General features: G+C 51.6%; 1 protein-coding gene across 10 annotated transcripts in view; it reads left to right on the forward strand.

The window, feature by feature from the left end:
• The window catches only part of RGS3 (regulator of G protein signaling 3), a 134905-nt gene that overhangs the window by 55888 nt on the left and 52564 nt on the right, over positions 1-26453 (forward strand). For 8 of the 10 annotated variants that reach the window (XM_015245339.3, XM_072959957.1, XM_072959958.1 and 5 more), the window contains 5 exons: positions 1829-2025; positions 4342-4425; positions 10267-10378; positions 16522-16565; positions 22030-22152. In XM_015245339.3, coding sequence (XP_015100825.2) covers positions 1829-2025; positions 4342-4425; positions 10267-10378; positions 16522-16565; positions 22030-22152 — 560 coding nt within the window. Of the gene's footprint in view, positions 1-1828; positions 2026-4341; positions 4426-10266; positions 10379-11418; positions 11483-16521; positions 16566-22029; positions 22153-26453 lie in introns of those variants that run through there. The other 2 variants (XM_072959959.1, XM_072959961.1) reach the window with 2 other exon arrangements.

Genomic DNA, 26453 nt, shown 5'->3' on the forward strand with positions numbered 1-26453 from the left:
AGCAAAGGGGCCAGGGCCTGGCAGCACAGACCCGTCTGGGGCCAGATCAGGAGAGGAGCTTTGTAAATACTTCCATGCATCTGTCTCCCTGCCCCCGCCTCTGTCCTGGGTTCATGCGCTTTCTACTCTTCTCTAAGCAACTCCCTGAAGAGACAGGAAGTGGTTTAGGTTATTATGGTTTGAGTGCTATCCCAAGAAACTGCTCTGATCGATGGTCACTTCTAGGGGTGTTGACTTGTTTTTCTCACCTGGCACAGTGAGAAGGAGCAGGGGTGGGCGGAGGAAGCAAGTGTGAAACCTTCTGAGCTGAGTTTTTCCTCTGACGCTGTGGACGTCGCGTTGGTGGGGAGCTTCCCCGAGATGTAGCTGGGGTCAGACCACCAGTTCACCCCTGGCTGCGAGGACTAGGGGTGGCGGAAGGAGACCCAGGCCCCAGGACAGGTCAGGGATGGCAGGTCAGTTGTTCCCCTGGCAGCAGGAACCTTTGCAGGGGGCCCAGCTGTGTGTGGAGCCTGAATGCCCTGGAGTTTGTCCCCTACCTGCTTGTGTCCAAAAATCCCTGACTTTTTTTAGCTACTCTGTGTTTGGCTCCTCTGCCCTTTGGATGAGACATGGTAAAAACCTGCCACCCCATGTTCAGTGTGAGGGTGTGTGTCCTGCAGTGTCCCCTTATAAAGGGACTACCTGCAGCCCTCTGCTCTCTTCCCTGGGGGTGATTCTCTCTCTCTCCCCTCCCCCTTTTCTGATGAGAATAATTTGCGAGTTGGTGGCCAAGCTGGAGAGTACCTCCTGGCTGTGATGAAGCCTGGGATTCCTAGAGTCCCCAGAACACCTGATTAACTTGCTTTTCCAGGTGGGGATATCACAACAAGAACCACAATCAGTTAGCAGCTCACTTTTATCGAGCACTTGCCAGGTCCCCAGCATTGTTCTAGGGGCTTTACTTGGAGCATCTCATTTAATCCTCATAGCAACCAGTGAGAGCTTGGTACTGTTACTGCAGTTGAGAAAACCAAGACTCTGAGAGGGGAAGTGAGTCGCTGATGGCCACGAAGCTGGGCAGCGGAGCAGTGGGATGTGAGTGCGGCCCTCTGGCTCGGAGCTGGTGCCCTTCCTCTGAGGACCGGAGCAGGTGCCACTTCTTATTCAAGGCTGGCTTAGTGAGTCAGGCCGCTCCAGCTCCCTTGGCTAGTAGAGGGTGGACCTCATACATCCTGGGAAAGCCCGCTGTCTCTGCTATCACTACAGAGACAGGATCTCTAGTTCTTCTGTTCAAGGGACCTGGAAAGCGATGAGATGGGCCAGGAGTGCTGGGTGTGTGCAGGGAGCTGTGGGGATGGTAGCAAGGGAGTGTGCATGTGCTCTGCCACCTGGGCTGGTCCTTTGCCACCTGGACTGGTCCAGCTGATTGATTGTTCTCAGTGGGTATGTGGGCCCAGTGAGGTCAGATCTTGTGACTTCTCAAATCTGAGAGATTTTCTGATTTTTTTAAAGTATGAGGCCAAACCGATAGGTCTGATTCAGGCTCTGGGTCACCAGATGAGGAGTGCTGCCTCCATCATAGTTGCTGGTTCCCAGCTCTGTCCTCACCCTGGACTTGCTGGTTTACATGTCAGTATCTCGCATAAAGTGTGAGGGAATTCCCTGAGGGCCGAGAGCCTTCTGAGGCCTCCCTGTATTCTCAGCACCCTGCTCAGGGTCTGGCACAGGGTAGATGCTGTTGTAAATGGCTGTTAACAAACTGAGACTGTGTTCCCTGTTTCTGCAGAGGGAATGCCTTTGCAGAGGGGATGGAAATGCTTTACAGTTCCCCATCTCTGTTCCACAGAATCAGGGAGTCCCACTAAAGGGAAGTCTTACACAGGCCTGGGGAAGAAGTGCCGCCTGATGAAGACGGTGCAGACCATGAAGGGCCATGGAAACTACCAGAACTGCCCTGTCATGAGGCCGCACACCCCGCACTCAAGCTATGGCACCTATGTCACTCTGGCCCCCAAGGTCCTGGTGTTCCCCGTCTTCGTTCAGGTGAGCTGATGGCCGACCTCAGGTCTCCCTCTGGAGGAGGTGAGAAAGAAGAGGGTCCTTTGCCCTGGGACTGTGGGATGGTACCTCAGTCTAGGACTGAGGGCCCCCTTTTGGGAAAGACGATTAGCTTCAGGGGCTTAGGATTCTGGGGGTCACACCAAGGGAGCAGAGGTTTCCAGGAGGAAGCTTACCCAACAAGGGGCCTCCTCCCTGTCCCTCCGACCTCCCCTTTCTCTCTGCGTGGGGACAAGCAGACACGTACCAGCCTGAGTGCCGAGGCTCCTGTCTCCTGGCGCCTCCAGTGCTTTCTTGTTTGGTGATGACCGAAGGAGAGCCTCAAGGTCTGGCATCTTGTCTGGTCCCCTCGGTCTTAGCAAACATGTCTGGCCAGTATTAGCTGGTGGCCTGAGATCTGTATAGCTCTCTCCTCTCCTACTTTTCCCATTTCTTCCTCTCTTTCTCCACATTTCCAAACCTTTATTTATTCTGTCACCCAGAGGTAACCAATGTGAGCACTTAGGTATCTTTTCTGTGTACATATACATATTAAAAAAGCCAAACAGATCTTATTGTACATATTATATCCTGTTGCCTCTTTGAAACAAAAATTGCAGCATAAACATTTATTTCCTACATCATTAAATATTCTTTGAGTCTGTGTTTTATAGTGGTTGCACACTATTATATGGATGTACCATATTTACTTAAGCAGTTCTCTGTTCGGACACTTGTGTTATGTCTACTCTTTTGCTACTGTAAATAACTCTATGATGAAAATCTTCTTGCATGAATTGCCTCTCAGATTATTTTTGTTGGGAGAGATTCCTAGAAGTGAAATGACCGCGTCATGGGGCATAAACATCTGAAAGGCTCTTTATACATATTTTGACAAATTGCCTTCCAGAAAGTCTATGAATTTATCCTCATCAGCAACTTTGAGGGGACATGATCCCAAGGGTTTCATTTCTAACCATGCCTTCTTTCTCTGGTCTCCTTGGCATCCCATTCTGGGTCTGTCACTGGCCAGTAAATCTCAGAACGCATACTTTTTAGGACGTGACGCATCTCTGGCAGGTGGCACGCCTTTCCGCAGACAACTCCATGGGCAGGATCTGCCCTTTGCCTTTTTCTGGGTCTCTCCTCTTTCTTGAGATGTAGCCACAAAGGTCTTGGCATCCACAGAGCTTATTTTTTGTTTTAATGTTTAAATTTTTACAGAAAAAATTAAAATCAGTTTTTAAAAGTTATAAAAACTTCTAAGTTGTAAAATCTAAAAGCCAAAAATGGCATAACTTAAGTGTACAGTTTAGCAAGCAATTGTGAAGCAGATACCAACTAACATCATAAAGGAATAGACCATTGCCACCACTCTAGATGCTCTCTGCCTTGCTTCCTGGTTACAGTGCCCTCCTCCCCACCAGATGTACCCACTAGCCTGACTATGTGATAATTTCCTTGCTTTTCTTTAGTTTTACCATTTATCTGTGCTTTCTTAAATGACTTCTTTTTGAATATTGTTTGATGAAACCATAACTCGTATTTGGGCCTTGCTTCTTTTGCCTCACATTACTTGTAAGATCCATCCAGCTGGTTGTGTGTAGTTGACATTTGTTTTGTTATCTTAAGTCCAGCACCTTGCTTGGTGTCAGGTGCCTAGAAGCCATGTTATAAATATGCACTCACGAGGATGAGAACTGCTGGGTAGTCCAGTGCTTAGGGAGCTTTCCTTAGGCTGAGTTGGGGACGGGGCTCTGCAGTGGGTCTGGGGCAGGGTCGTGGGGTGGGTAAGGCTTGGGTGAGAATCGATCCCTGGGAACTGATGGCTGAGAAGCACTCTGTGAACTCAAGCGTGTTATGAATGTAGAATAGGGACTGGCCAGGCCTTGAAGGAACTCAAGTAACCAGGTCTGCCATGAAGTTCTCAGGATGTGGCCAGAGGTATCCTGAGAGCCTGGGCCTGTCAGCATGGAGAGGACTGATGGGGGAGAGTGGGGGCCGGGAGGGCCCGGGAGCTCAGTGCACTGGGGAAGCTGGGGGTGGGGGGAGGACGGCAAAGGCCCCGACCATGTGGTTGGACTTCCTGCAGCAAGTGTAGCTCTTGCAGTGAGGGTTGGTGGGGAAGGTAGCAGCAGCAGTCCCGCCCAGGATGAGTGTCTCTGTCTTTCTGTTTCTGTCTGTGTATGAGGGGGCGTGTGGATTCTTGGGGCGTGGGGGCAGGGCTGGCAGTCTTCTGTGGCTGGCTTTGGCATGCGGCCTCCCCCCACCCCCGCCCCCCATCTCCACCCGGCCTCTTTGAACTGTCCTCTTTGTTTCCAGCCTTTAGATCTTTGTAACCCTGCCCGGACCCTCCTGTTGTCAGAGGAGTTGCTGTTGTACGAGGGGAGGAACAAGGCTGCCGAGGTAAGACTTATACTCGCATTTCCCAGGTGGGTTTTTCTGGTGGGCTTCATCAGCCATCCTCCAGGCCTCTAACTTTCCTCTCTTCCTGACAGTCTTAGAATTGTACAATCAGGGTAGAAGAGACCTGAAAAGTCTTCCACGTGTCCCCTTACCAAATGGCTACCCAGCTTTTTCTTGTGTATTTCCAGTGTGGGGAACTCACTGCCTCTCAAAAATATATAGTCCATCTTTGATGGTTAGAAAGTTTTCCCAACCCCTAATGACATTCCACTGTTTTTCCCCACTTCCTCTAAGGAGCAGAAAAGACAGCAGTTCACCCCAGCTGTGACGAATGGCTTCGTGGGTGACAAGATTAAAGCTGTTAGCCAAAGAGAATTGTTAGAGGAGCATCAGTTCCCTGGGTTTCCAAATCCTCTTCTGAGGGATAAGTCTGTGATTTCTCTTTGGGCTCCAGCTCTGCCAGCAGAGGCCTGGGTGTGGAGGTCATGGTGTTCTTCCTGGGAGCTGGCCCCTGCTTATCTCTAACTGGGGGAATTTCACTCGCCCACACAGTCCCCAGAGCTGGCCAGGTTCCGGCTCAGTCTTGTGAGTTTAAATCTACTTGGGAGCAGAAGCTGGAGCCCTGGGATCTGGCTGGGCTACCTGGGGGCCTTGAAGAGAGGGTGGGGGCCTTCTGCCGATCAGGCCCTGATTCAGAGCTGGCGGCGTGGCTGAGTCGAGTGGCAGATTAGGGTTGTGGAAAGATCAGGAAACTTGGAGGCAGAAAGCAGATAGCCAGCTCTCACTCTACTGCTGGCTCACTTAGGACTTCGGTCTTCTTCCTCAGTCTTCCCATCTGAACAGTTGGGGGTGTGTGTATTTGAGGCAGCAAGGGCAGGATCTGAGGTTGGCTGATCTCTGAAGGCCCTCTCAGCCTCAGCATTCTGGGACAGTATGTGTAATTGTGGCTAAAGCAGGCTGCTCTTCTTTTATTTTTCAAACAAGCAGACCAGAACTCGTACTTTCCAAATGAGCATTGTTTCTCTCAGGGGAGCTCCCTGGGGAGACTGTAGGCTTATTTCTGCCACCGTGGCCTTGCTTACCACATTTGTGGACGTCCTCTTCGGGAACTTTCTTAAGAACCTTGGCATAGCTTCTGAATTGCCTCCACAGGAGTAAAACTTCATCTGTTGTGGGGGATTTGAGTTTGGGGAACAAGAAGTCACTTGGAGCTGTGCTTGGTGAGTAAGTGTGTGGTGGGGCTAAGTCAGGTAGCCAAGGGTCAGAAACTGAGGTGTGGCTATAAATTCACAAGACTCAGAGGAGGCAGTTGGAGATGGCAGCCACCCTGAAACGCATACTTTTGTCTCAATGTGCTCTTTTGTTCCCCTACTCACTCCATTAAGGCTGCAGATATTGAGCACCTTTTATATATCCTCAGTGTGTGTGTGTGTTTCCATAATTGATCCCAGTTAACTCTTGCAGCTCCCCCATGAGAGGCACATTTGTCCCCATTCAAATGGGAAGAAACTGAGGCTCCAGTTGTTACTGAACGCAAGTTCATGTGCCCGATGCGCAGTGAGGCCAAACTGAAACAGAGTTTGGAGCAGAACAAGGAGAACAGGTGGCTGTGTCCCCCAAACCCTGAAATGTCCCCTAAGGTTTCAGCAAAGCATTTTAAAGGCAGGATGAGGGTAGAGTGTCCCAGGGTATGTGATCAGCTCGTACAATTCTCTTATTGGTTAATGGTGATCAATCCTTAGGGGCCAGAAGGTCTAGGGGCCATGCTTATGATCATGGGGTAGTAATTTCTTCCATTCCCTGGTAGTTTTCGCATCTGGGAAACTCAGGAAATATGCATCAGATACTAGGTACTTCAGAGAGGAGCTAAAACAGAGGATACGGGGGAGGGATTGGACCCTGGAAGGCCATATAGGGTCCTATTCCATTGCACAGTGAGATTAGCTAGGGCCCCGGGGTCTCAAGGATCCTGAAGGATGGAGCCGTGATTAGCACTCAGGATCTCTGGCTCAGCAGTGCTTCCCAGGATCCCATGCTGCCTCTGGTGTGTTTGTTTAAAAATAAACTAACAATCACAAGCTAAAGTGACAGCCTGATGATAGTTGTAATCTACCCAAAAGATCTTTGCCTAATTAGATCTTTGGAGCCCTAGAACTAAGAGACCCCTTTTGGAGACTGAAAGAAGTGATCTGAAGACAAGTGAAAATAAATACATTTCCTTTTCTTGAAATTTGATGGGAAGCAAATGTGTGGATCTTGGTACCCTGTCATGTTATTCAGGCCAAAAATATAAACCAATTCGAGAGGAGTTTGGACAAGTTTGAAGAATCGCAGCAATGGCTGGGCCCTCAGGAGCCCATTAGCCCAATTCTGATTGCTTCTCTGTAACTTTCCAGCTGATTGTTTTCCAGCCTGTTCTTAAGTCTGCAGAGACAGCACCTCCAGACAGTAGTTTTATTACTAGAGAGTGCTAAATTGTGGAAAGTTCTCCCTGGTGCTCAACAGAAATCCTTATTCCTGGAATGTCCCCCCTTGGTTCTTTGTCCCATCTCTTCTCTGGGCAGGCTGCATGAGCTGATGCAGTCCCACACCACAAACTGTCCTCACCACACCCCCTCCCAGAAGTCACAGGCTTGATTAATGTGCCCTGAGATCAAATCAGCGTTTTGGCACAGCCTCATTTCTACATTCAGATCATGGTTATTGAGCATCTGCAATGTAGCCAGGCCTGCACTGGAAGCTCCAGGAGTCCTGTGGGGCACAAAGCAGACACACCCTCACTTACACACTGACTCATTGGGTTTACCATTAACTAAGGCACTGAGGTCTTTTCTGCAAACTCTGCCCTTGGGCAGGATTCCTGGGAAGAAGCTCAGTTAGGGCCCTTGGGGGAAGTGACCCTTTAAGTTGCACAAATTTCCTAACTGAGCAATCCCTCAACTCGTCACTCTTTGGGAAAACAGGTGTGTCCATGGAGCAAGTGTAGGGAAGACGCCTGGTGGCCCCCGTGGCCTGCTGTGGAAGACAGCAGGTAACTGGGCCATGGGGATGGGCATCATGGCACTGTGGGCCGCTATGGCTCCTGTTGGAGCAAGGCCAGCAGGATGCTGGTGAGAAGGGGGAGGGGCCCATCTGCCCTCTGCTGGCACGCTTGCCTCTCTGCCCTGCCTCCCACTGTGTGCCAGCTCTGTCCTTTCCCTGACCCGCTTTTGGGGAAATTCTTCATTCAGGTCTTAATCACTTCCTGTCTAGACCACGTTCTCAGTTCTGGGAATCCGGACCAGAGCAGCAGCCTGGTCTTTTCTCACCTTGCTCTTGGCTCTTCTCCACTTGCCCTCCATCCAGCTTTCTCTGGGCCTGGGCCATTTTTTGACTTTTCGGCTCCTGATAGACTGTCTCCTCTGACCCCTCCCCTGCCAGCTTCCCTGTGGGTTGGAGGCACTTCCGGGTTTCCCTCGAGTAGGTCATAGGAGCCTGAGGGTTTGCCTTGCGTTCGGCTAGTGTAGATCCTTCTCCCTTCCGCGGCTTGGACGTTGAAGTCTTCTTCTCAGACAGCCAGCCCCTCAGATCCTTCTGAACTCTCCGATCATTTCCTTCCCCTCCCTTAACTTCATGTTCTTGTCTCCTTTGCTCCTCTTTTCTGGTCCCTGCTTGGATTCTTTCACATTCAGAGGCAGGACAACTGTAGGCATTGCTACCTCGCCATATTGTGAGAGCCTCGGGGCTGACCTGGGCAGTGGTCTCTGGAGCTATAGGGGTCTCATCTATAAATGAGGGTGATAGTGTTCTTTACAAATGAGGCTCCACTCAGCAGAAAGTAAGTGCTCAACAAATGGAGGCTTCCATGGGCATGTTGGGTCAGGGCTGTGGTGGGAAGGGGGTTGGAGAGAGTCACCACTGAGATCCCTTGCAGCCCAGGGTTCAGGAGCGTTTGTGTTTGATCCTTACTGGAGAAGCCAGAGGCCCTGAGAGCCTCCTGCTCAAGGATGCCCCTTATTGTCCCTGTGGCCCAGCTTTCCTCAAATCTCTGTGTGCCAGACTAGTCCTTTGAAAAACATGTATTTATTTAAAATTTTTTTGGGGGGTGGGGGAGGTAATTAGATTTTATATATAAATATGTGTGTGTGTGTATATGTGTGTGTGTGTATATATATATATATTTTTTTTTTTTTTAATGGAGGCACTGGGGATGGAACCCAGGACCTTGTGCAAGCACTCTACCACTGAGCTATACCCTCCCTCCAGCATTTATATATTTTTAAATTATAGAAGTAACAGATTCTCACTGGGAAATGATGCAAATTAAACATAAATGTATGAAGTAAAAATCCCATTCCCCGCAGTGAAGAGTGTGGTATCTTAGACATTTAAAAAAATGTATAAATATAGACAGATTTACAGTTTTGTTTCACAAAGTTGGACCATACACTAGGTATTTTTGGACACTGCGCCATTTTGACTTATGATGGACAGATTTCCTTTTCTGCCCATATAGCACTACTTTATTCTTTTAATGATTTCTTAATAAATTATTAATAAATTCATTAATAATTTAATAATAATAAAATTCTACCCTATGAAGGTAGCATAATTTATTTTATCCACTCTCTTCTGATGGATGTTTGTGTTATTTTTTTAAATTATAAAAATGCTGCCAAGAACATCTTTACATATTCATGTTTTTATGTCCCTGTAAGTATTTCTATAGGCTAGAGCCTCAGAGGTGGAGTTGTTAGGCCATCTTTAACAGTCTGACAGCTGAATGTCACCATGTTGACTTTTTAAACTTCGGCATCACTCTGGTGCACACTCACTGTGGCCCTGACCACAGTGCCAACTTCCGGCTGGCTTTTCATACTTTAGATGAGATGCAGTGTCAGATTTTGGCACCTCAAAGGGAAGTCCACATAATTAATAATGTTATGTTTTCTTCGGAGAATCTAAAATAAGATTTTATTGCTTTTGAGTAAAGACCACTGCAAGATTTACCAAACAAAGAACAGTGTAATCTTTAGTGGCATAGGAGGATCAAGTGAATTTTTTTAGCATAAAAATATGCTGAGCATGCCTCATGGTTTACCTATAATGTCTAAAAATATCTGTCTCCTTTATTTTTGGAGCAGCTAGTGCATAAAAGAGATAAAAGTTCTGTTTGTGTCTGTATTGGAGCGTAAGTAACTGGCTTTTTCTTGAGCTGATTGTGCATTAATGCAGTTAAAATTATCTGCAAGGAATTTGGTAAGAATACTCACATTGCATGATACTTCAATGCACAGTCTACACAGGGCTTGTGAAAGAAGCCTGTGGGGGCTGGGCAGGAACTTTCCCTCTTGTTTGCACAGATGAGAAAACTGAGGCCGAAGGGGAATCAGGGGACTTAACCAAGTTTTCATGGCTACTTAGTAGGACAGGACTTTAGACTCCAAATCCAGCGCTCTTTCAGCCAGCCAGTTAGAGGAGAATGAAAGCAAATGTGGCGCATCCTTCAGCTCAAGGGTGGTTCCAAGCCAAGCACCCTGGGCTGGCGATTCCAGAGGTATTTGGTCAGAGAGGTGGATGGGCCTGTGGGGTGTTGGGCTGTTGAGAGGCCGGCAGAGGTGATGTGGCATGGAGGGTGCGGATCAGGATGAGGGGAGTTTTTGTTCTGTTATTTTTTCCTACTGTGAGGAGTGGGCCAAAGGGCAGTCTTGGACTGCAGGTCAGGTCTCTCTGCCTTTGGCTGAGGCCACGCTGAGCATCTGCTTCTGGTTCTGCCCGAGATACAGGGACTTGTTACTCAGGCCTCCAGGGGAGGCTGTGGCTTCTGGCCTCTGGGACCAGCTCTGCTGTCTCCCCGTGCAGGTGACGCTGTTTGCCTACTCTGACCTGCTGCTCTTCACCAAGGAGGACGAGCCGGGCCGCTGCAACGTCCTGAGGAACCCCCTCTACCTCCAGAGTGTGAAGCTGCAGGAAGGTGAGCGTGTGCCTGAGATGCCCTGGACTCCCCCTGGGCAGCAGGGAAGGGATGTGTGGTTGGGCCCTGCCCCTGTGCTGTTAGGCTCTCAGACCCCGGCTCCGTTCTAGGCTGGCAGGCCCCCTGTACACCCTGAGTTTTGCCAGGAGGCTTCTGCTCCAGAGAGGTTTCAAGGAGGCTATGGAGTGGAGGGGGAAGAGCTCTGGGCTCAGACAGACTTGTGTTCAAATCTTGGCCCCGCCCCTTACCACTTGTGTGACCTCAGGCAAGGTCCTCAACCTCTCTGAACCTGTTTCCTCTTGTGTAAGTGGGGATACCAATAGTAACTCAGAGGGTTGTTGTGAAGATTAAACGAGGCCATTTATGCAAAATGGCTGGCCCACACCAGGTGCCCAAGCAATGCTAATTACTCCCCAGACTTACCACATGTTCCGGGACAAATGACCATAGCTCTTTCCCTCAGCCTCACCGCCCAGTCCGGAGCCTGCAGAAGCTGGCGCACGTGTGGCGAGGGGCTGGCAAGCAGGAGCATGAAGCGAGTCTCTACCCCAAACTTGCCGTGGTGCCCTCCTCCTCCTCTGGGGAACGTGAAGCCAGCTGGGAGTATCTATTGAGTGGTTTGGTTTGGCGCCTCAGGTCTCTGCTGAAAGGGGTTTGATTTCCTCTCCCAGATTATGAAAACAACACCAGACCTGTTTGAGCATGGGTGACAAGGGCAGGGAGGAAAATATTACCCGGCGAAAGAATTCTGTTTTGACGGGTTTTGCTCCAGGAAAACTTCCTGCCTGTTTGCAAACCTGGCCTGTGTGCTCGGTGCCCCCCTGTTCTTCCTCCTTAGAAACGTAAGCATTGTGAGAACCTCCACTCTCCCTGCTCCACAGGAAGTCACTCACAACTTCTCCTTCTCTGCCTCTGGCTTTCTCCCGCCCACTGGCCAGGGCGGCAACTGAGGGGAAAAAGCAAGTCACCTCGCTTGGGGCCAGCCCCTCCCGTGGGGGTGGGCTGGGCCTGACCAAGGTCAGGGTGAGGAGCGGCCTTCTGAGCAAGTTCAGCTTGGACCCTGGTGTTCCAGGGAGACCCCCTGTGCCTGCAGGAGGTGGGCAGGTGAGAACTACAGCGACTCTGGCCTCGGCTTCCCTGCTGCCCCGGCCCTCGCTCTTTCCCTCACATCCAGCTTCCCCTCCACACCATTCCCCCATCCCTCGGGGGAATGCCATGGACTCACACAAGCATTCACACAGCGGCCCATCCCCAGCTCACACAATCTAGGACCAGTCAGATTTGAGGGGTGCTGGTAGGGGGCTGTCCTCAATAATACATGCTGATTGATTATAAGAACCAAACCCTCATTCTGTTGTGCTCATCGCTCAAGTCTGGGACTTGCAAGCTCAGGACCCTGGCCTGTCTGCTCAGCCTCCTGCTGAAAGGAGGGAGGAAAAAGGTTTCAAACTGTCTGTGCGTTGGGTGGGGGTTGAGAGTCATGGGGCGGAAGAATGGCGGAGGGCAGTGTGGGGGCCTGGCTCCACTGCTGCTGACATGTGTGGCTTCAGCTGGCCCTGCCCTTTTCTGGGCTGCAGTTTCTCTGACTGTGAAACCGGGACTGAGCAACCTCTATGTTCCTTCCCACCCCTGACATCCCCATGTGGACCCCGAGGTCGCTCTGAAAAGCTGGACAGCGCCCATTGATCTGGTCGCTGCACCTCAGGGGAGGGCCTCCGCTGGGCATTGGTTGGATCGTCCCCTCCTGGAGCCCCCAACCCAAGGCTTGAAGTGAGAGGCAGGATGAGCACCATCCTCCACTGGGTGGTGGCTGGTCAGGGTGGGTGGTGTTGGGCCTTGGAATGTTGTAGAGAAACCTTCCACATGCTGAGTCACGTGTGAGCAACAGCCTTGTGCGGGCATGGCCCCCTGGGGGTAGAGACTGTGTCCTCTCCCTGCAGAGGTGGGCTGAGTGGCCAAGGCTAGCACCTCTCCTCAGGCGAGGTGACCAAGGTCATTGGAGCCTATTGGGTTGGCATGAGAGAGGGGCGTGTGTGTGTGCGTGTGCATGCAGCACACGTGTACCTGTCCTGGGTTGCTGGGCAGGTGTTCTGGTGCAGACTGTCTTGCCTTTCTCCGGCAGTGTCAGCCAGCCAGCACAGCGCGTGTGGCTCTCCGTGGAGCCTGTGAGCTGCTGGGAGGGAAGGAAATGGCTCAGAGACACTGAGCACTCAAGGTGCACGTTCCAGCACTTAGATTTCTTTTCGGGCACTTGTGGAGCCCTCATCTACTCCCCTGCCCCTGCTTCCTCAGACAGGCTTGTGAGTCCTGGGATTTGCTGAAGTCCAATGACTCCTTCTCCTGCTGTCAGAGTTGGAGCCGTAAGACCCAGTGTCCTGAGTCCTGGTGCCCACATCCCTGCCTGCCTCCCCTTGCGCCCCCAGAGACTTGCTGCAGCAGCAAGGGCCTGAGAGAGGCTTTTAAGAGATGCATTTGGGGCCTCAGCTGGAGCTTCTGTTGGCAGAATGGTCTCTGATTAACATTGCTCATTACTCCTAGGTTTGTCTCTTTCAAATCAACATGTGTGGAGAGTTCAATTAGGGGCAGCGAAGGTGGTAGACAAGGAACACATCCAGCCTTACCCACGGGCTGGGGCTGGCGAGGGTTGCTCCCTAGTAGGGGAGAATCTGCCCCACCCAGGACCAAGGACTCCCTTGTGTGGCATGGCTGAAGGGTGCTTGGCTCTGCTGGCCAAACCTACTCCCAGGGCCAGACAGGGGGCACAGAACATCGTGGGTGCCCAGCAGATATTTGTTGGGTGAGTGAATGAAAGAGTGAAAGGAGCTTGGGGGCTGGGGTACTACGCTCCTCTCCCAGGGCTCCTGGCTGGTGGCCACTTAAACCGGGCTGCCCTCCTCCTGCCCAGCTACCCTCAAGCTTCAGCAGGGCTGAATGGCAGTGTAATGGGAACAGGCGGAGGGCTGGAGTTAACAATTGGGATATCTCCGGTCAGCCGGGGCCCATTGTGGTCTCTTCCTGACTCTGCCGCCCACTGGCTTTGCTGCTCTTTGTGTTTCTGCCTCTCAGGCGGCCAGCATCCCGCCCACAGTGTGTCTTCCTGACCTGCTCTGGTCTCTCAGACTGGCTTGAAAGTGTCCAGCTGATTCTTGGGCTCACCATCCACCCTGGGGAGCCCAGGTGTCCTACCTTGGAAACTCAGCTGCTGGAATGCTCGGAGTTAAATTTAGTTGGTTGACATTTTCTAAGCACATTTTCAGAGCCCACCTCAGTGCTGACCACCAGGGTGATAGCAGAGGAAGAGACACATTCAAAACTCAGGAGCGCATGGCCTGGTGGAATGACAGAGTAAACCAGTAGAGGGCCAGAAGTGTGACACGGTGGTCAGAATACAGGCTTTGGAGGCAGGCAGTCCTGGGTTCAAATCTCAGCTCTGCCACTTGCCCACTGCATGCCTTCTGCAAGTTGTTCTCCCTCCCTGGGCCTCAGTTTCTGTGTCTGGGAAATGGAGACAGCAGCCCTCCTGGCATGTCTCACAGGTGCAGAGGACTTGGTAAATGGTTGATTTGTGGATCTCAGACCAGGCTTGAGATGGCTCTGGGAAAATGACAGAGGGGTCAGACCTGGCCCGGAAGCCATCTCTGGGCTTCACCCTTGCTTAGCCCGTGGTCCACGGCCCACATTCCTTGGTGGGAAACAGGGTTCCCCCAGGAACCAAACGACTCCTTGTTAAATTTCAAAAAGGTGAAAGTAGTTGGAGTGTTGAATGGAAAGCCTAAATGTGTGCTGCCTCACTGTCCCTTTTCCTTTACACTCGCCCCCATTTCCACACTCTGGGAAGTCCAGGGCCCAGTCTAGTGTTGCGGAAGAGTTCCTGGTGGGGCGGAGGTTCCTCTCCTGGGTCAGCCACCTTGCAGCCTGCCTTTCTGCAGCTTCAGCTCCCTCCTGGCACCCTTGGCTCCTGAGGCTTGTTGCCCTTTGGTGAGGCTCTGAGCCATGCTGAGCACTGCCCCCATTCCGTCCTTCTCCCAAAGTGCTCCCAGCACAAGGCCATGACGTGGAGCAGGGGTGTGATGGTGGGGGTGTCACAGCACAGAAGCATGGGCAAGGCAATCTGTCAGCCATCCCTCATCACTGGGAATATGTCCTAGGCTGCATCCTGCCAACCTTGGCCTCCTGTCTCCCTGAGGCTCCTGTCTCCGTGGCTTTCCCCTCCCTTCTAGAACCTTCTCTCTTCACTCATTGCCAGCTTCTAAAACCCAAATTTCTGTTATTTTCTTGAACAGATCTTTTTGTTTCTCCCTTGGCACTAAAGTCTGCTTTTGAAAAGTCAAGGAAACGTCCCAGTGTGTTTTCTTAAACAAAAGAAGCCACCTCCCTGTGTCTCCACCCTCAGCAATGCAAGGGAACTGGCAGAGGCTTTGAAATTGAAGGTTTCTTAGACATGATAGGCTTCTGAGGCAGGGCTCCCCTCTCCCAACCCACCTCTAGGTGGGGAAAAGCAAAAAGATTTATTCTAAGTCCAAAGCAAACCCCCATTTACTGATGAGCTATTTTTATCTGGCTCTGGCTGGCATCCCTGGCCCTACGGATAGTTTTGCCCAGGAAACTGCCCGTGTACTCGCTGTGAGGGGGCCTGGCCTCCACCCACATGTGGGCCTGACTCACTACTTTCCTTAGGAATAGGCTTGACCCAAGGTCTCCGTTTTTACCTTGCCATCTTTACTTTGCAACACATTTTTTTTTTTGACAATTTCTTTCACTCGTGAGTGTGTTGAGAATTCTGCTTTGAGCCCAGCACCAGGCTTGGTTCCTTGAGGAGACAAGGGGCTGGGTAGGGCCTGTGTGGTGGGCATTCGAGGGGCTGGTGTGTAGTGGCTCAGAGCATGGGCTCTGGGGCCAGGCTTCCTGGGTGTAAATCTTGGTTCTTCCCCTTTCTACCTGAGGCATGTTACTCACCCACTGTGCCTCAGTTTTCTTATGTGAATCATGAATGACAGTAACCCTTGCCTCCCAGAGGTCCATGTAAGGGTTGAGTTTATGCACGTGGAACATTTGGTGCAATGGTTGGCACGCAGCACTCTGGTACTCAAAAGTTCTATGGCACTTTAAGTGTTTGCTGTTTTGAGGGTTCCTTCCTTCCAAAAGGACAGCCCGCCTGGTGAGGTCGAGGTTGAGTGCTTGGAAGTTACTAACCAGCCCTGGGCCAGGTTCTGAGGAGTAGCCTGCAGTGGTCAGGGAAGGCAGCCTGGAGGAAGAGGCAGAGCTTTTTCGCACTTGCCATCATTCCTGGAGCACAACTTGAGTTTCTCCATCTCCATGCTTTTACCTATGCTGTTCCCACCTCCTGGAGTGCCCTTACTTCTCATCTTGAGTTCAAGCTCAAAAGGATCCTCTTCCAGGAAGCCTTCCTCAATAGCTGGGGGTCATCTCTCGGCTCTTATGTTTCTGAAGCGCTCTGACCTAATCATCTTCTGCCTTAGGGTAGGCATCCTGCCTCAGCTCCTCTACTGGAGGATGGTGGAGCGGCTGACAGTCCCTCCCAGCTGCCTCCCGCGGTGAGAGGGTTTGGTGAATGGCTGAGTTTGGGATTCTAGACCAGGTGTGAGAAGGCTCTAGGAAAACACACCGAGGGGTTGGGCCTGGGCTGCAAAGCCATCTCTGAGCTCCACCCAGCCCATGACTGGGAATCCCCCTAGCATTGCCTGTGCACTCCTTGGTGGCTCCTCGTGAATTTCAAAATGGCAAAGGCAGTTGGAGTGTTAAAAAGAAAACCCCAAAGTGTGCTGCCTCCACGTCCCTCCTGGCAGGGAGCAGGGAAGGGAAGAGGCCTCCTGGGATGGATGACAGTGATACTCCCTGCACGCATCTGTTTGATGCCTGGCTACCTTTCATGGGGTGAGAGCTCAGCATTCCTTGGGTCAGGCTGACCTGCAGACAAAGGCCTTACAGCTATAACTCAACCTAGTTAGTTATTAAGTGGGCTTTCCTCCAGAGATTTCCCTACACCCTGCCTGCCTCTTTCTTCCCCTTTTTACAGGAAGTACCACACATAGCCCTCTGGGTGAGACAGCTGGCTGTGCTCAGGTGAACTACTGAGACTGTAGCCAATTCTAATACAAGTCTTACTTTTTGTTCCCTCAAAGGTTCCTCAGAAGACCTGAAGTTCTGTGTGCTGTATCTAGCAGAGGTGAGTGAGTCCTTCCCTCTGAATCTGAGGAGAGAGATCTGTGTCCTGGTGCTCGAAGGAAGATGTTGGGCCGGATTCTAGTCCAGGGTTCTGAGACTGATTCCACACCAACTCCGGCAGTGGTCCCGGGCAGGTCCAGAATGGCAGTGTCCTGCTCTGTGGCCTGGGAACAGCAGTCCCTGCCCGCTGTGTCCCTTACCTCTGCGTAGAAGAGCAGTGGACTTGAAAGTGCTTAAAGAGGATGGAAAGACACTGTGGTAGCTCCTGTGCAGGACTTCCTGGTCTCCAGCACCTGCAAGGGTCACAGTGAGGGTGTGGCCTGACAGCTGGGCATCTTCCTAGCCATTTGATAGTCCCTCCCCTGGAGCGTGCCCTGATCCTGTGCCCACCTCTCTCCTCCTCTCTTTCCAGGAGGTACCACCTACAATCCCTCCTACAGGGCCTTGTCAGTATTTCCAAAGGCCTGAAGGTGATGGTACCTTTCCCTGGGCCAGGTAATGCAGGCAGGGGAAAACATTTCATGTCTGTGTTTTGGGCTGGAATGATCCCCACTCAATGTGATTGATACTCTTCAATCCTCAGACTGGTTATCTCAGTCTGACCAGAAGCTCAGATGGGTGGTGCTGTACCTTTGCTGAGCAAAAAGGGACATATGGCTTATTGCTTGATATAGTTTGGGAGATAAAATATCATCACCAGGGGTTTAATCAAAGAGGGCCTTGGTGATGAAGAAGTCGAGAGCCACTATGCGGTATGAATTTTTTCAATTACCAGCAAATTTTTGAATCCCAACCTTGTATCTCTTCTCCTGTGAGTCTGCCACCTATTCCAAGCAGGGATTTATTAGACCCATTCCTTCCCTCTTACTCAATGACAGTCCTGGGAAACTGCCTATCTTGTGGAACAGTCTACACTGGCCACGCTTTGTGGATGAGGCCTGGTCTACACTGGCTGGCCAAGAGAAGTATACCCTTTTGAGAAGGAATTTGTATGTCATTTGTGATTGAAAAATCATTCCTTCAGTTCCTGGCCAAGATGAGAGGTATAGGCCTTCAGGGTGAAGAGACCCCTGAGAAGAAGACAGAGCTGGTGAGAAGTTAGCTTCAGGGACAGCAGGAAGTTCCAAATGGTAGTGGATATTGTCGGAGCTGAGCTGGGGACCCTGGCAACCTAGAATGGCAACATGAGGTCCAAGAAGGCCTTGATGTCTTCCCCTGTGTCAGCATATCCCCATCGGGCACAGGATGTAGCTGGTGGAGACACTTCAGGATTAGCACATGTTCAGTTGCACGGAGCCAAGGGAGAGAGCTGCTTAAGAGAAGCTGTGAGGCAGGCTGGGAAGAGCCAGAGCATTTGCCCCTACAGCCTCATCTGGATTCCAGTTCTCTCCAGCGGGGCCTGAAATGAAGCTCCAGATTCTTTACTGCCAAGAGAGTCTCCCGCCAGGCTGGGGTGGTTTTTTTCCCAGAGAAAAGCACTTCTGCTCATTGGTTTCCAGGGAGCTATGACCTACTAGCCCTCCAAAGATTGATCAAGGGATATTGATCTGGGGCCTTTTATTTCAGTAAAGTGTCAGGTGATCTGACCCCCAGGGGCTGGGGGATTGAAACTCACAGGCAGCCAGAAGCCTCTCTTTTCTCTTAATGGGCTGCTCTTTGGGAGAGGCATGTCTGTAACAACAGGGAAGACAAGAGCCTGCTTGCTCTATGGCCTGGAACAGGCTTGACACAGTGGTTTTGGATCCCATGGAGAACCCTGAACTCATGTCTTAGTTGGAAGTTCATCCAGAGAAGAAACCGGGGCAGGAGAGTCAGGACTTGGGGATGGTTTTCCACTCTGCACTGAGAAATCCCCAACTGCCTGGTGGCAGCAGCTCTGATTGTTCCCCAGCGGCAGGTCCTGCTTACTTACTTATTAAGTGAGTGGGATTGTCCTGAGTGGTCCTTGGCCCTAGACAGACGTCCCTTAGCCCCTACAAATCCATGGGACAGGTTCAGCCCACAGCTGGCTCTACTGGGACAAAGGGCACATGGGTCAGGGACCAGTCCCTAACTAAAAATCTGATCCTTGCTACATTAAGAGTCTGTGCTTTGGGGTTAAGAAGACCTCAATTTGAGTCTTAGCTCTGCCATTTCCAAACTCAGTGATCTGAGCAAGTCACCTACTCATCTCTCAAACAAGGCTGATGAAGCCTACCTTGTAGGGTGGTTGTAGTGATTAAATGAGATTCAATAAGATACTGTGTTCAAGGCACTTGGCACAGAGCCTCCCACACAGAGTGCTCAATAAATGGTGGCTATTATTATTGTCAGCTTCATAACGGGGAGAGCTTTCATATTCATTTACTCTCCATTAGAGACATCACAATGATTTATTGATCCTTTAAAATGAAAGCTAAGAGGAACATCTCACATTCTTTGTAATGTACATATTCTGTAATATAAATGTGGCAAGATCTCAGCCTATGTAGGAGGCAGAAGACAGGCACTGAATCCCTCCTCTCCTGAGACCTCCAGGGACTGCTGACCTCTCTGAGCCTTAGGTTTCTCATCTGAAAAATGGAAACATCTGTGTTTTCCCTTCCTCCCTATGTCATAGGGTCATTGGGAGAATTGAATTAAATGAGAGAGCATTTGTCACAGCAAGTGAACAAATCTAAATTGTAGTAGAAGAAGTTTTAATCTTTATAAAGATGATATGAATTCAGGAACGAGGAAGTTGAAACAAAGTGGGGGTTTTAAAGAAGCCAAGAGGAGCTGGGTTTCTCGTTGGATTTGGGGATGCTCATGTTTGAATGCAGAGGTCTGGTCCTAGTGCTGTCACATCTGCAGAGCTCTGTGCTTAGCTAACCACCCTGCAGTCAGGAGGCCCAGCCTCTGAGTGAGTTACGTGAGGACTGGCTTCAGAGCAGCATACAGCCTTGACCCTGGAGCCGGACATTTGAGGGCACAGTGTGCATCAGTGTTGAAACTGATGAGTCGGATCACACAGTGGACCATGAAAGACAGTTCACATGCAAGGGTAGCCAGGCAGGCAGCAGGGGCCCCCGATTTAGACAGATTTAGGCAGATGGGATTCCACCTCCCTGGAGGGAGCTGGCTCCATGCTCGCTCTCTTGGCCAGACCAGCCTCCAAAACTCCAGGCAACACTTAGAGACTAGCCTTGCGAACAAGGTCCTCCCCCAAATGTGTGCCTATCTAAGACAGCCAGCCCCAGCCCCCTTCCCCCACCTAGGCCTGGGTTTAGGTCCTTGGAGCCTCAGATGCTTTCTTGAGATCATGGATGGGAAAGTCTTTTTTAAAATTGATCATTGGATATAAGGAATTATTATTAAGGCAGAATTCCTGCTTCAGAATAGAAAGAGAGAAGGAAGTTGGGGCTCACGGAGATTAAAGGAGTTGCTGAAGCCCAAAACAGCCAGGTATAGGCAGGCCTGGGAGTCCTGGACCAGGGCCAGCTTTGTGGAGTGATGACCTTTTCAAGTGGGAAGGGACCACAGTACCCACCCCAACCCTCCCCTTGCAGGGGGAACATTAGCCAGGGAGCAGAGGGCCTCTGGTAAGCTCCTGTCCCACCTGGCTTCTCCCTGGGGGATCTTGGGGTCTTTGCTGGGCGTGTCCTTCCCCTGATGAGGGCTGGGGGTTCTGGGAAGTGGAGGGACTCTGTTATTAAGTGCTAGGATTGCCTCACCACATCCACTCAGTTCCCTGCAGCCAAGAGGTGGGGCTTTCTTTCTTCTCTCCTCTGATGCTTTTAGGAAGATCAGCTTCTGAACACTTTTGGGCCAGAGCGGAGTGGTTGGCACCCTGGGAATACTTAGCTTGGGAGGTGGCCCTGCCCTGAAGGGTGGTGTCCCTGAGGGTGGGGTTGGATGGCAGGGTAGCAAATATCCCCAAATGCTGTTAGATGATGCTGATAACCACCCCAGCTCAGAGTCTTTGCATTTGCTGTTCCTTTTGCCTGGAACAGTTTCTTCCTAGCACTTGCCTTGCTGGCTCCTCATCGTTCAGACTTTGCTTGAATGCTGCCGCTTCAGAAAGGCCTTCTCCATCTACCAGGCTCAACTAGGACCCCTCTCCCTTTTGGCCTTTTCACAATTTGTAATTCCATTGTTTGCTTATTGGTTTCCTGTCTCTGCCCCCAACCTGAGGGCAAGTACTCAGGCTTTCTTATTTCTCTCTTGACCCCCGGCACAGTCCCTGACACAAAACAGGTGCTCAATAAACATTTCTTAAACAAATGAAGTGCTGAGTAGAACAACAATAGCTGTTGTTTGGTGAGGTCTAAGTTACTGTTTGCTCTCCCAGGAGCGCTGAGAGGTGGTGTCATTGTCATTCCCATTTCACAGACTTCCGTGAGGTCGACAGCTAGGAAGTGGCAAAGCTGGGATTCAAACCAGGCCTATCCAACTGCAAAACAAGGAAGGACTGTGTAGAAATACTGTCTTTTTCTCTGTTCCAAGCCATCCAGCTCACGCTCTTAGCTCCCTGGATGAGTTCATCTCATCGCAGCCCTGTGGGGTTATAATCAAATTCCAGCGGAGACAGAAAGAGCTTGCCATCCCTGTTCAGAGCATCCTGGAGTGGATGATAACGCTGGGCGTGCTGTACCACCCCTCCCCACCCCCAGCATGGCCGACTCCCTGGGTCCCGGCAGCTCCCTGGTGCCTGTGCCAAAGCTGGCCTGGATTTGACCTTGTCCCGGAAGTCCCTCCAGGGAGCCAGAGCTTACTGAGGCCGTTACTTGCCAAGCGTTTTGCTAGGCCCAGATGAAAAAGGCTTTCCTAGAAGGAGTTTCTATCTGGTCGGGGAGACAAGACTGCAGCACTTAACAAGGTTAACTAGCAAAGCCAGATTTAAATGACAGCAGTGCCAGGGACTTATGCTCAAGTGAGCTGAACTGTCGTTGATCAGACCCAGCTCATGTGTCAGGCAGTAGTGGGGCTATAGAAGGCCACACGACTCTGCTCGCCAAAGACTTTCCAAAGGGACCGAGATGCTGTGTGGCCTTGTGATCAGATGAGTGTGCTGAGGTGGGGGAGGGGGGTCCTGTGAGCCCAGGGAGGGGTCCTGGCTCCACAGAGCATCAGCGGGGCGGAGACCTTGGCCCTCTGGGTTCCCCACGTGCTCCCCCAGCTGCTGCCTTGTGCTGCCTGTCCCCGGGGTGACCTCACCGGTGCTGCCTGCGGCTCTCCACAGGACTCCACTGTGTTGGGAACCACGGCCTCCCTCCCTTCCCCCAACCTATGGGCACATGGCTCTCCAGCTGGCCCCCGAACAGCTTCCCTGCTCCTCTGGCTGCCTTGATGTCACCAGGGATTAGTGTGCATTTGAGGCTTTTAGCAGTCACTCCCCTCCCTGCTGCAGCCTCACCCTCTGGAGCCCAGGATGGGCTTGGGCCTGGGAGCCCCCTGAACCAGGGAGCAGCCCTGACTATCCCTCTCTCCGTTTTCCCTGACGTCAGAAGGCAGAGTGCTTATTCACTTTGGAAGCGCACTCGCAGGAGCAGAAGAAGAGAGTGTGCTGGTGCCTGTCAGAGAACATCGCGAAGCAGCAACAGCTGGTGGCTTCGTCCGCGGAGAGCAAGGTAAGGACTTCTCCAGTGGCCGCAGCCCTGGCTGCCTGGCTTCCCCTAGGCCAGCCTGGACCCTCAAGCCTCTGAGCTTGGGACCAGCCCTAGCTTAGAACTTGGATCTGGACAACCAGCTCTTGGCTCTCCCCCTTGGCAAGTCACCAGGTCTACTGAGCGAGTTTGATGGTGCTCGGGTGGAGCGACAGAGCCAAATTGAGTATGACCCATCAATTTTCAGCTCTGTTCTCTGGTTTGCCGATGGCAAGGTCTAATTCGAGCCGGCCTCCCTGCTGCTGCCTGGCACGCGGTCCCCTTCTGCCATTGGGTAGGTCGTGCCCGGGGGCAGCACACTGGTGTTTAACACCGGCCTGGGGCAGACCATAATTGGGAAGGGATGTTTGCAGCAGAAGCTGTGTTGTTTCGATGCAGGCTGTGACCAAGTGGAGTTTGCTGGGGACTGGGGCCTGCCAGCTGGACATCAGGGGAGATTAGAAGCTCTTCTGGGGCAGGCGCCCCTGAGCTGGTCCCGTGCCTGTGGAGCGGGATGGGATGGAGCTAGACCACAGCCTTTCCTTTTGTCCCCAGATGCCAGCACAAGGCACAGTTGTATTGCCCCGTTTGTGAGTCACTCAGGTTTGTTCTCTTGCTAAATGTGTTGGCCATTTGGGGATTTGGTCTGGTTGCAAAAGAAGCTGAGGTGGTTGGTGGGCTGGAATCAGGGAGAAGAGGATAAAGGAAAGTGAGCAGCAACTGGTAAACTCATAGGCCTCATGCTTCTTCCTGCTGCGTTCAGGCCTGCCCTGCGCGCAGTGTGTCTGTGTGCCCAACACGGCCATGGGAGCAGGCCTGCTGAGGGCCGGAGGTGGGGAGGAGGTGGCTGGGCAGCCTCTTCTGGAGGGACAGTGTTGGACAGCAGCTGCTAAAATAGTAAGTGTTGAGAACTATATAATCTCAGCTTCGACAGCTATCTTGTTTTACACTTGCCTGGGGCAAGAATAACTCTGATGAGGGAGGGCAGCGGGAACAGCATGGACTTCCAAGTCACACGCTGCTGCTGGCTGGCATGTGACCTTGGGCAAGTCACTATACCACTCTGTGTTTTGGTGTCACAATAGTTTCTCTCCCAAAGGGCTGTTATGTGGATTAAATGAGACAGTGCATACAGTTCATAGCACAGTGCCTGGTATTCAGTAGGTGCTCAATAAACCATGGCTGAGGAGTACACTGCCCCCACCTCCACCCAGCTGCTCTTGCTACACTAGCTGGTTCCCACCTCAGCTGCTTCTGCTGTCAGAGACCTGGGCCGAGGCTGTCGGCTGTCTGGCCCCCTTGATCCTGGGTTGATCACAGTCAGAAACCAGGCCACTCTGTTCTCACTGGGGTGGCCCCTGGGATGTTGCGTGCTTACACTTGTGTCCCTTAGCTTTCTTGTGTTTGGGGCTTAGCTCCTCCTGGCTTGGGGAAAAGAATTCTTTCTGCCTCAACTTCAGAGTTTGCTGGCTCTGGAGTGCATTGGCAATGACCTTCTCAATGCCTTGGGGAGTTTCTCCGTCTTTTGTTGGAGGGGGACATTTTGAGTGACTGAAGGTAGGCTGGATTTCTGAGGCAGACGCTGGTCCCCACGTGGCTGGGGGTCGGCTTACTGAACCTGGAATGGCCTGAGGGCTTGGAGCCTGGCTTCAGGGCCATACCAAGATACATGGGCTTCCTGGGCAGGCAACAGCTGGACGCCTCTTCAAATCGACTCTTTAAACATGTGCTTCATGGAGAAGCTCTGCTGGGCGGGAGGAGGGAAAAGGAGGGCCTGACTGCTGGGATGGCCTCAGGACGCCCCGTCAGCTGAGAATGGCGCCCGGCCCAGCCTCGCACACCCAACTTGGCATACCCTTCTTGGAAGGCAGTGAGTAACCACCTTCCATCAGGCAGGCCCCTTGGGGATCTCACTGCCCAACCTTCCCCCTGCCCTACTCCCACCGTACACACTTGAAGATTCATAGCAACTCATGCCTTCTAGTGGCTTGCAGAATGCTTCCTGAGAGAAGTTCTGGTAAATATGATTTTCTCCAGCCCCATGTGGTTCCAGGAGTGCTTCAGCAACTTTAACCACTGGGCCCAGGTGGCTGCCCAGCCGGCACACATCGCCACCTGAGCTCAGCAACGTCAGGTCCCGGCTGCCTTGGAGGTGACCATGAACCTTCTTGCCAAAGGCTGGGCAATGAGTGGCCTTTTTACTAGTCCTGCTGTCCTCCGGGGCAGAGAGAAGAGGGAAGGCCAAGCAGAGCTTGGACACCAGCTTCTTGCTTCTCAGGCAAAAGAATTCTGCTTGATCAGTCTGTTCTGAGTCCTGACTGAGTAGCATGCCTTTTTTTTTTTTTAATACCTTTTCTTTATTCTCTCTGAGACTGCTCCGCCTTTTGCTGCAGAATGGAAACTGCTGCCTAAGCCCCTCCCTGTCTCCCCAACTCCATGGGGAAAGAGGGCTTTACATGGCAGCTCCCCAAACTCCCATGCTGCCCCTTCTCAACCCTGTTCCTTTCAACAGTGTTTGCTGTTGAAATCCCCCTTGGAATGTGGGATTCTTCAAGCATCTCAAGGAATGCAAAATTCTTCCCAGATTTGCAAAACATAATAAATGTGATATGCCCTGAACACGAAGGCCTTCTGGGGAAGGATGGAGGGAATTGGAGGAAGATGGATTCAAAGACCAATAGAGGCAGGCGTGCCACCACCTGCTGTGAGACCTTTGGCAACCACTTCCCGCCGTGGCCTCAGTGGTTCCACCTGTGCATTGGGCAGGTGGCTCTGCCCTACTCTTCAAGCCTGGTGATTATCCTGAAAGCTGAGGACCTGGAGTCGTCCAGTCTCCATTAGGGAACTATATACCCTGAAGATTTCTGCATAATTTGATTGTCTGTGAAATGTGCTGCCTTTAGGGACCAGGTCTGCCCCCCTCTTGGTGGTGGGGAGGGGTAGGCAGAGGCTTTCTGTACTGGGTCTGAGGTAGGTTGCAGTGAGGGGGTCCCGGCTGGGGCAAGGTGGACAGCAGGAGGCTGCATCCCTTCTCTGGGCTCCACCGCCTTTCTCCGGCTCACTCTTAGCTGGCCGTGGCAGGTGGGAGGCTGCTGCAGGTGGAATAAGTGGCCGCTTCCTCTCTTCTCCCAGCTTCCTTCTTCTCACCACCCTTTCTTCCTCATCAGCACTCTGCCCACTTCCTTGCTGCATCATTTATCCCTGGAGGGAACCTACCTGTCTCCTTTCGCCTGGGACAACTTCTACTAAACTCCCTGCCATGGGGAATGCTGCCGTGCTGCTAATCTAGAATAACTCGCAGGTCTGGAATAACTGCTTGTGGCTGTTCAAGTTCAAAGCTAGTAAGGAGAGACACATACATATTATGTTGGTTATTCAATCAAATATAAAAATAAATGCCTTCTCTGTGCCAGATACTAGTTTAGGTCCTTTAGGGTCATAAAAATGAGTGAGACCTGGTCCCTGTCCTTATGAAATTCTCCGTTAATTGGACAGAGGTGGCAAGGGTACCAGAGTGGCAATCCAAGTGTTACAGGCCATGCCTGATGGGTCCTAAGAGTGGTCCAGGGGTCGTGGGGGGGTCTTCACTGCACATTTATCCACATAGTGAACCTCCACTGAGCCCCCATCACATGTACAGTGCTGGCCTGGACAGTGGGACACCTCTGAGAAAATCAGGTTTTCGAACCAGCCGTCAGGGCGAGAGGGGGTGCAGTGTAGCATGTTCTGGCTCCGTCTTTCCTCAGGGTGCACCCCGCTCAGCGGTGGGAATGTGTGGATGGATCTGAAATCGCGGTCCAGTGGTGGAGACAGATATGCCAAAAGATCTTCCAAAAAAACATAGCGAGTGATATGGGAGGTCTAAGCTCTTACTGCTCTGTGACTTCAGGCAAGGCACCCAAGCCTCTCTGAGACTCAGATTTTTCATTAGTAAAGTGGATGGACTAGCAAGGTTCTCCTGAGGAATAAACTCATGCAATGTGTTTAGCAAAGTGGTGCACAAGAAGAGCTCTGAATTATTATTATTAAAGTTATGTCTACATAGAAAGAGTCACCTAGTGGCCTTGTTTATTGAAGCAGAATGCTGTTGCTTTGAGCCCATGTGACAACTGCTCTGTGTCACTCCTGGCAGCCACCTGCTGTATTCCAGGGACCAGGCAGGGAAACAGGCCTCCTGGGTCAGCTCTGGCTGTAAGACTTCTCCCAGGTGTGACACCAAGGTGTGGGTTACCTTGTCATCTCAATGGGGCAGCCAGAGACAGGGCCCTGGAGTTGCCATGTCTGTC

The sequence above is a fragment of the Vicugna pacos genome, chromosome 4, assembly GCF_048564905.1.
Source record: "Vicugna pacos chromosome 4, VicPac4, whole genome shotgun sequence".
Lineage (NCBI taxonomy): Eukaryota > Metazoa > Chordata > Mammalia > Artiodactyla > Camelidae > Vicugna > Vicugna pacos.